This window comes from Rosa rugosa, chromosome 1 (genome assembly GCF_958449725.1).
Source record: "Rosa rugosa chromosome 1, drRosRugo1.1, whole genome shotgun sequence".
NCBI lineage: Eukaryota > Viridiplantae > Streptophyta > Magnoliopsida > Rosales > Rosaceae > Rosa > Rosa rugosa.
The window spans coordinates 25654583-25665466 of NC_084820.1; the positions used below are offsets into that span (position 1 = coordinate 25654583).

At 38.7% G+C, this 10884-nt stretch overlaps 1 protein-coding gene across 1 annotated transcript; it reads right to left on the bottom strand.

The window, feature by feature from the left end:
* Positions 1-6316: 6316 nt before the first annotated feature.
* LOC133724416 (uncharacterized) lies at positions 6317-9992 on the bottom strand. Its single transcript, XM_062151136.1, has 3 exons — positions 9796-9992; positions 8253-8495; positions 6317-6772 (listed from the first exon to the last, which is right to left on the bottom strand). Exons 1-3 carry the CDS (start codon positions 9811-9813, stop codon positions 6725-6727), a joined length of 309 nt encoding a protein of 102 aa, XP_062007120.1. The 5' UTR covers positions 9814-9992; the 3' UTR covers positions 6317-6724.
* Positions 9993-10884: the final 892 nt, after the last annotated feature.

Genomic DNA, 10884 nt, shown 5'->3' on the forward strand with positions numbered 1-10884 from the left:
CCTGATCCTGACTTCCACAATGAACCAAAGCAATCGTACCTTCCTTAGTAAGATTTCTCAAGAAATGATACCTCACATCGATATGCTTGCTACGCCCGTGCATCACCGGATTCTTAGACAGTTTGATAGTTGAGCTGTTGTCACATCTTACATGTGTGCACCCTCCATCAGAATGCCCCAATTCATTCAAAATCCTTTTTATCCAGAGAGCTTGACAAGCACACATTGCAGCTGCCACAAATTCTGCCTCTGTGGTTGATAAAGTCACTATTGGCTGCTTCTTTGAACTCCACAAAACTGCTCCAGAGCTCAGCAAAAATACATACCCACTTGTACTCTTCCTATCCTCCATATCTCCAGCATAGTCGCTATCTGTAAATGCAAGCAATTCACCATTTCCTCCTTTCTTGTAATGAATTCCAAAGTTTACAGTCCCTCTCAAATATCGAAGTGCCCTTTTTGCTACTTGTAGATGAAGCTCTGTAGGTTTAGACATGTATCTACTTATGAGGCAAGTGACAAACATCATATCCGGTCTTGTGGCCGTGAGATACATCAAACTGCCCACCAATTGCTTGTAGTACGTTTCATCCACCGTAATGCCGTCTTCATCTTTGTTGATTTTGCATCCAGGAACTATTGGATTATTAACTGAATTGCTCTCCATCATACCAAACCTCTTCAAAACTTCCAGTGCATATTTCTTTTGGCATATGTAGATACCATCTGACCTCTGTAACACTTCAATCCCAAGGAAAAAAAGCATCTTCCCCAAGTCCGACATGTCGAACTCTCTCATCATGGAACTCTTGAACTCAGACAACATAATTTCATCATCACCAGTAAATATTAAATCATCAACATAAACACTTACAATGATGATCTTTCCTTCTCTGCTTTTCTTAGTGAACAATGTCTGCTCGCTGTCACACCTTTGGAAACCTTCATTGATGAAGTGTGCTTCGATTCGGCTAAACCAAGCTCGTGGAGCTTGCTTTAATCCATACAAAGCTTTATGCAACTTGTAAACTAGATGTTCGCTGCCCCTTTTCTCATAACCCTTCGGTTGTTCAACATAGACATCTTCGTTCAGCTCACCATGAAGAAAGGCCGATTTGACATCCAACTGAAAGATTTTCCAGCTTTTCTGCGCTGCTAAAGCAATAATCATCCTCACCGTATCCAACCTTGCCACCGGTGCAAAAACCTCCGTGTAGTCTATGCCATACTTTTGTGAGTACCCTTTAGCAACTAGCCTTGCCTTGTGCTTATCAATGTCCCCATGCTCATTGTACTTCGTTTTGTACACCCACTTCACTCCGATTTTTTTTGCTCCAACCGGTAGCTCAGTGAGTGACCAAGTCTTGTTCTTCTCTATGGAATTGATTTCACAGTCCATAGCACATCTCCAATTTGCATTCTTTACTGCCTCTTCGAAATGAATAGGATCAGTTGACACAACTAATGCCATGTTTGCTTCATCTTCAGATAATCCTTCCCCAGTAACATAATCTTGCATCCACACCGGAGGACCCCTCTCTCTCCCTTCATCTTCCCCTACTTCATCTCTAGTTCTATCTCCCTCACCAATCTCTACACCACTGTTTCTCTCCTCACCATTATTAACATCTTCACCTCCACCATCACTCTCCCTATCTACCTCACTGTTTTCTTCATTCTCACCCCAATCCAAGTCTAAAAGAATTTGCTTCTCATAAGACACATCCCAATCCCACTGTTTTTCTTCTTCGAAAACCACATCCCTACTCACTACAATCTTCTTAGTGATAGGATCAAACAATCTATACCCCTTTGACTCCTTGCTAACTCCCAAAAATACACAAGGAAAACTTTTATTATCAAGCTTACCTCTTTTCACATCTGGAATGTGTACATGAGCCAAACAGCCAAAGACTCGGAAGTGATCTACTGAGGGTTTTATCCCGCTCCATGCTTCTTGTGGTGTAATATCTTTTACTGCCAATGTCGGACACCTGTTTAGAACATAGAATGTCCAAATCACTGCCTCCGGCCAAAATGTCTTCGGAATTCCTTTGTCAGAAAGCATCGATCGAACCATGTTCATCACTGTTCTATTTTTCCTTTCGGCTACACCATTGTGTTGTGGAGTGTATGCCGTGGTCAGCTGCCTCTTGATTCCCTTTCGCCTGCAGAACTCATTGAACTCGTTGGAAGTGAATTCTCCTCCCCTATCAGTCCGTAAACACTTCACAAGCATCCCTGTGTCCTTTTCCACCATTATTTTGAACCTTTTAAAGCAATTCAGTGCCTCCGACTTTTCAACCAATAAAAACACCCATGATTTCCGACTAAAATCATCAATGAAACACAATGTGTACCTCTTTCCACTATTAGACTCAGGTGAGATAGGACCGCAAATATCGGCGTGAATCAGCTCCAATTTCTGACTTGCTCTCCAAGTGCTTTTCTTCGGCATGGCATCTCTATGTTGCTTGCCATTGATACAATCCGTGCAGGTCATGCTTGAGGCAGGAAATTGGGGAAGTCCACGTACCATCTTCTTCCACTGCAGGGTTCTTAGTCCTTTATAGCTCAAATGGCCATATCGTCTATGCCAAAGGTAGGAGAGGTCTTGAGAGCTTGTGTGAAAACATCTCTCTGGTTGAGCTTGTGTAGGGACTTGAACTTGAGTCTGTGCTAGCAGGATGAACATTCTGTTGGCACTCATTAGGGTTTGAATGATTAAACCCTTCTCTGGATGGTAGATCTTACAGACTCCTCCCTGAATTAAGATTGCCAAACCTCTCTCTTGAAGTTGTCCTATGCTCAAGAGATTATTTTTGAGCTCTGGAACATAGTATACTTCATTGACAATATGATTAACTCCATTCAATAATAGCTTCACAATCCCTTTTCCAGCCACACTCATTCTACTATTGTTTCCCAACTTATCTGAATGTTGAAAACTTTCATCTAAATTGGTAAACATACCTCGATATCCACACATATGATTGGAGCACCCTGAGTCAAGAAACCACGCATCATCCCGTTTCACATCATGTAATTCAACATACGACATCAGTAGCATCTCATCCTCTTCATTCAGCTCTGCATAATTGGCTTCCTTGTTCAAACTTGGACATTCATATTGGAAATGTCCAAGTTTGTGGCACTTGAAGCATTCCACCGTGGCCCTATTAAACACTTGTCCTCTTCCACGACCTCTTCCTCTGTAATTGCTTCTTCCTCGGCCTCTTCCTCCAACTCTTTCATCATAGACCCTCAGTGCTTGGTCATCTCCTTCATTCTTTCGGAACTTTTGTTCATGAACAAGTAGTGAACTCTGCAACTCATCCACTGAAAGACGATTGATGTCTTTCGACTCCTCGATCGAACAAACTATGTAGTTGAACTTCTCAGTAAGTGTGCGCAAGATCTTCTCAACGATCTTCACATCAGGCATGTTCTCTCCAAGATTCCTCATATCGTTTGCCACCAGCATCACCCTTGCAAAGTAATCTGTGACAGATTCTCCAAGTTTCATCTCCAACACTTCAAAATTCCTGCGAAGGATTTGAAGTTGAGCACGCTGCACCCTAGCGTTTCCTTGGTACTTGACCTTCATGGAATCCCACAGCTGCTTTGCCGTCTCCTTCTGAGCAATTGTCTTCAGAATAGACTTGTCAATGGATTGGAAAAGATAATTCTTGGCCTTCAGATCCTTTAGCTTTGTCTCCTCCAAGGTTTTTCTCTGTGCACCAGTTAAAACTTCTCCAGTAGCAAGTTCTGCATACCCCGTCTCAATAACACTCCAAAACTCCTTTGAACGTAGGAGATTCTCCATTAGCATGTTCCAATGCTCATAATCCCCATCAAACTTTGGGATGCAAGGTTGCGCAAAGTTACTTGACTCTGCTGCCATTTTTCACTTCCTGACTCTGTGTTTTCGAAATCACTCGAAAAGACTGCAGCTTTTCTTTCAGGCCCAGTGGGGGCTCTGATACCAGTTTGTTGAGAATGAGAACAAGAGAACAAAGAACTCAAACACAATAACTGGATTGAATGACTTGATTCTTTATTGAATAACAGTGGCTATTTTATAGCCTTACATGAATAAACAGAATAGCTAGAAAGCAGCCCACGTTTACAGAAACGTGGTAGATGCAACAAGGAAAAATCAAAACAGAAATCCCTGAAGAAAGTGTCAAAGTTGTGAACAACCTCCTGAAGACTAGGGACTTATTTAAACTGAAACTGAAACCCAATCATCAATAATCCCAAAACTACCAGGAAACCAAATAACCCTTCAACTAGTTGGTCGGTGTATGGCAATTCTAATAACAGTACGTGGGAGGTGTCAGTTCTTCTCCCCCAAAGCAATTAGTGGTACAGGGAATTAATTGCAGCGAATCTGTTATTGATTTAAAATGGTCAAAACCTGATGTAGGATGGGTAAAACTCAATGTTGATGGAGCTAAATCCAATTCTGGTAACATTGGTGCTGGGGGTGTGCTTAGAGATCAGAATGGAACCTGGATAAAAGGGTTTTCTTCATACATGGGATATGGCAAAGTCATTGAGGCTGAGGCTTGGGGGATGCTTCTTGGTTTGCAGATGGCTTATCAATTGAATATCCCTAAAATTATAGTTGAATGCGATTCAGAATTTATTGTTCAGTTGTTGAACAATGGTGTTGATAACCTTCATCCTCTTAAGATTGTTATCGATTGCTGCCTACAAATGAAAGCTGGATTTGAAGAATGCATTGTGGCTCATGTGTATCGAGAAGTTAACATGGTTGCAGATGTGCTATCTAAGTGTAGTTTGGACACTGACATAGGCACTATCGACATGGAGCAACCTCCTCCTCAAGTTATCAATGTCTTCCTTGATGATTTGAGTGAAGTTCCTAGATCTAGGAAAGTTTGTAATGCCTTAAGTTAGTGTTCTTGTTTTTGGGTCTTTTTAGGCCCCCATCTTACCAAAAAAAAAAAAGCATTTAGTGGTACAGGGAATTAATTGCAGCGAAGCTTATGGGAACTCGAGCTTCCACAAAAAAAAAAAAAGCACTTATTAATTGCCACTGTACTGTCCTCCCCAATTCCTGATTAAGATATGCAATGAGGACCATGACACTAATGCTTGGGTCGACTAATGAAGAGTATAGAAATCTATAATAATAGGTTATTACCTTGTTGGACAACTTTCAATAATTCAAAAACTGTTATTACACTACGTCTTGCTCCGGCCACTTCATGAATTTCTATAATAGACCATATAACGATCCTTACAATGGTCAATTACAATGAAATAATTGAAATTCAAAATCCCAATAACATATGGATGAACGGAATTTCCATGATGGGCGAACAATTGGGTGAGGGATTGGGGCCATTCCCGCCCTCTGCCGAAAACTTTTGTATGCCCTTGCAAGTAATGGAGCAGGGAGCCTTTGCTCCCAATCCCAATCCTGGTTGGAGTAGGAAAAAAATTTCGGTAAACCTGAAAATCAAATTAAAGTTTGATTTTTCGTTATTTTCTTCACATTTTGAACTTTCATATCAAGTTAGAGGAAAGTTCACCCTCGAAAAACGTTCTTGTTTGGATTAAGAGAACTCATTTGATAATGCAGTGATGATGTTATCATGACATGGGACGTAAAAGAGAGTAATCCAGGTTATGAGATCACATCGGTGACCTTCTTGTTCGGCTTGGTGACGAAGACATACAAAACATCATTTAATCTCAGTCTGAGATTTGAAAATGGCGCCTGCAATGCCAATATGGTGTAGGCCTCGCATGTCCCCGCCCCCTTAAACCCGTGTGTCAATCCCTAGAGTGAGTCTTCCTATTTTCATCTAATTTATGAACAAACACACCATTATTATTGGCCCAAAGCCTAAAACATAGAGATTGGTAAATGAGATGGCCGGATGAAGATGTTCTTAACTACGCAGTACCTGTCAATTTTGAGGTTCTACATCAAAAAGAAGTCCACGGTATATTACCGCATCGGTACGTCAATGGTAAACTAAATTTCTACAACAGTGGACTAACTTCTTATAGTTATAAGCTCGAATCAAGCCGAGATAGTCTACCAATGCATATAATTAATCTAGCGTTGTACCCAATTAGTATGAGTACATTAATGTGATGCAGACGAACTATCTCAATATGTGATAATGGGACTTTGAGCTGTTTCAAGACCTATTTGAATAAGCGGACAAATCCAAACAATAGCTAAGCTGATCCAAACCATAACATTGAGTGACGTTGGCATTTACTTTCACTTGGTGCAAGTAAAAGTTAAATCCAAGTGTTAGGAGTTAGGATCTGTTGCAATGTGGAGCGACAAAATTGCTCCCTTAACATTAATGAACAAGAGTGTACATCAGGAATGTACAATTAGAGCACTTGGATAGCATGCTCTATTCAAAGATTAAGTCAATCATGCGACTAAACCTTTACCGTCAAACATTTAACATTGCTTTCAGCTGAAGTATTAAGCCAAATTTCAGGTTAACCTCTTATCTCTTGTACAAACCATTTACGTACAGGGTTTGTTGCAGAGAGCAGAAACACACAGGAAAACAAAATTTGAAAGATTGCTAATAACCAAATCCAGCAATACATTACATCCATTTTTCCTTATGAAATGAGAGGTTGGTGTGAGAAAAAGAAGAGATTAACAAGTAGAAACGGTGGAAGAGATACAAGGAGGAGTGTTATCTCCCAAACGTCATCAAGCTTTTATGCAACAGTTGAAGTAGCTGAATATGCTTCGTCGAGCCTGTTAAAAACAAAAAAAAACAAAAAAAAACGATCATATGAACAAAACCAGGTGAAGAACCGATCTTTTTTATCAATAAGTAGCTCAACATTAACTAAACAAGGAGAGTTCATCATCATTACTGGGCATAAAAAAGTTGACCACTATTAGTTAGATCATTATATTTTCTTCCAAAATGACATGAAGAGGAGCAATAAAGCTATTATTTACATGGACGCCATGAGAAACATTATGAAAAAGATTCCTGTATTATTTTATTTACTAAACTCTTATGGATGGTTACATAAATAGATCATCAATTACAAATCTTGTGTATTGACCCACAGACAATGATATCTCCTTTAAATAGCATTGCCTAAGAAAGCCGGTGCTGCATGTGCACCACTTGGTCTTGCATGTAGATATCTAGGATCACTCAATAAATTCTTATCCTAACATACACAGAATATCCTTCTCTTGTTTCTTTAATTGCCTATTATTTTTATGGCCTAGAACATCTTATGCATGTGCAACCACTTTTAAAATTCAGTGTGACCTTAATATATACACACGAACATTCTTAATCATTTCTATATGAAAATTTGATAACCTTATGATTCCCACCATAATGGGTTTCTTACAGGAACCTATCAAGAAATTTAAAAAAAAGAAAAAAAAAAGATTTTAGATTTCCTTTATGAGTATTAAAGATCAAATAGATATATTTGCATTATTTATGTCCATGACCTGAGATGATCTATACCCAGTATCTAAAGTTTTAAACCCCCAGAAACAGAGTGATAAATTCTTTTTGGCTTAATAATCATCCTGGGATTTGTATCAAAATCACAGAATGTTTTAAGTTAATAAATTTGGCTACACTTTTACAATTCTTTCTGTAAATGGTAATGAAATCATCAAGAGAGCACGACAAGCTGAGAGCACAAATGTATTCAATTGAAAACTTGGAATCATACTAAAAGCACATTACAAAAGTAATAAATGCAATAAAATCTATGACCAAATCAGGTGTTTTATGCTCTGACCTGTGCAACAGCAGCAATACTATGGTTTTCTCTATCTTATCCTTATTCTAATAAAACAGACAAAAGGCACAAAGTAAAAATGCTTGACAAAAACAGGAATCAATGGTCAACCATACCTGTAACCCACTGTTGCACTGAACTTGATTTGATTCTACAGCTACCTAATTATATAAGTACATGACCTACTTTAACTAGCTTGGTGAATAAAAAGAAAAACATCAATACTGTATAGATAGTTGCAACCTACTCACCTACATTGTCTAGTCAGCTTGTTAAATAAAGGGCTTTCCCCACCATCTACCAGAGCTACCACATGCATATCTCTCATAAATAATGTTCATAAAGACACCATCTCTCCATTTATAAGCAGACCAACTACTGCTTGTATAGTTGTATCCAATACATTATATAGATCACATCAAACTAGCACTGAAATGAAAGCAAAGGAATCTTACAGTTGGGGAGTGGGTGCTCTGATCGTAATGAGGGTGGTGAATGTCATTGTGGGCAGCACCCACATTGACAGTGTTTGAGGCAATGAGCTCTTCTTCATTTCCAAGACTTGCTCTGGACACATCTCTCTTGTTTTGCTTCCTCATTTCCCTGATCTTGGAGAAATCAAGGGAGTAGTCTGGCACTTGGCCGCCCTTCTGATCCCAATCCCCAAATTGTGGCACTGATAACCATGGGGCATTTTTCTACGTCAAGCAAAGTAATAAGTCAATTTAATTGATTACATCAAAAGACTAAAAATTTCAAATTACGATGTGCTTAACCATTTAGGATAGAATAAAACTATCCAGATGATATTTACAGACCACATTGGTAGCCACATCTCTCAAAGAAATTGGACCATCCACATGAGTTAGATATACACATGTAAGAGATGCAATGCCTGTATCTCATCCATATGTTATTAGTCTTTTTTATCTAATGTTACCAAATAACAGTTTGGGATGTGGGATTTGAACTTGGACCTTAAATATCAAGATAATTCTTATCGCTGAAGCTATAGCATTAGCTGCATTACCCAATAACATTACTCTATACAGTTTACAGTAAGACAAAGAACGGCCTTTTTCAAAGTCGGAACAAATGACTATTAGTAACTTCAAAAGCCACAAACTAAAATCCATGTTGGTGAAGTTAACATAAGATAGCCATCTTACATGGATGTTCAGGTAATGAAGAATTGAATACTCGATAACACAAGTTATAAAGAAGAGTCATGTAATGACAATTCATTACATGCCATTTTAAAACTTCCAACCACACAATTGAAAACTGCATGAAGTGATTGTAATTAAAAAATTTCACAGAAGACCAACCAGAAGAGAGTCAAATGGTAAGACCAAAAACTGTAGGATGTTGGTTTATGTGGTAAAGAATAAACAAAGAAACTTGATTGGTAATGACTCTATTTAAGAAACTTGATTGGTAATGACTATTTCTCAGGTTACATACTCTGACAACAAACCCCTGAATTTCAACTCTTAAACTCTTCAATAATCATTCTTCCCAATTGTTGAACTGATCCAAAACAGCCTAAACTGATCGTGACACCCATTGAAATTCAAAACACCCAAATCACATTAATAATAATAAAAAAAAGGTGTAATCTTTGACCGTTTCCAAGCTTTGAATGCATGAATGAGTACCCTCTATCTCACTGTACCAACAAAAGTCAAAATCAAAGCAACTTTAAGTATTCACACCAAAAATTCTCCAAAATTGACCAACAGATTAAACAAACAATCAAAACCACAAAAACTCCATTGAAAAAAAAAAGTGAAAATCCACACTGGTTTCTGAGTCCAAAGGCTCAAACTTTATGCGATTCAAGTAAGTTCCTCACTTGGGTTCCCTTTGTTTCTCTCACTTCAATCAAAACAACCCAGAAACACACATAAAACTAATAAACACAGACACAAAACTTCCCCAACTTTCCCCAGAAACCAAACAACAAAACCAAGAACTAGAATGAGATAAAGAACTCACCTCCTTTCGATCATCCATGAGATAAAGTCCTCAGATTCACAACAAGATTGCAGAGCTTGACTGTTAGCCCAAAACAAATACACAAATACAAGAAAAGAAAGAAAAGGTGTAGACTTTATAAGAGCTTTGGTGAGAGCGAGATGAGGAGGGAAGTGTGTGTGTTTTTGCTTTTGCTTTTACAGTAGCTATACAGCAAAGCGGACAAAGATGGTGCATATATAACTATTTGTTTACGGCAATGGCCCTGATGGTTGTGATGAATTACGCAAGTGCCACTATAGGGACACGGTTTGGTTACGTACTTTACTGGGGTGCCGTCTTTGTCTGGGTTTAGTTTGGATGATGGGTTGGAGTTAGGCTGAGGCGCTGAGCTGTGCTGCTTTTTTATCAGAGAGAATCTGACTCGACGACGACAGCGATGAAACGACGCACCCCAGATCAGCTTTGTCGACTCTACATAATCTTTTTCTTTGTTTTTATTTTTATTTTTTTCTCAATAAATAAAAATGAAATTTTCAATTAAGTTTTACAAAATAACGTCCTAAACGGAAAGTAGAGTAGTGCACCAAAGGGGTTTGGTTTAGCGGAATTTTGGTTGTGCAAGTTGGATGAATATGAACTGGATACTCAAAAGAGATTCAGCGTTCAATCATCCGCTTCTGCAAAACACATGTTTGAGAGAGTTTTATCCAAATCAGGTCCCGACTCAGAATGATAAAATAGTTTGCCACCATTTTTGTAACAAAAGAAAAAAAATTTAGTGCTGGCTGTTGCATCTTTTCTCTAGAAACAGTTAGCCCCTACATAGGATACGGATATCTTTGCGATAGTGTAATCCTTACTTAATTGGAGTTTCGCTTGTCCGGAGTTCAAACCTCGAATCACTCTATAGATCTTTTCTTTCCAAAGCTCTTGCCCCTCCCCCTCCATCTCCATTTCTTTCCTATGCAGGTTTTTTTCTTTTGTCTTTTTTCTTTTTTCTTTTTTTTTGATTCATAAACCTCACTCCAAAACCCAATTTTTTTTTCCCTCGGATTGGCTACAAGCTAGCCCTCACTTTCTACGCCTCAATCAGTGTAAAGTCCTCAA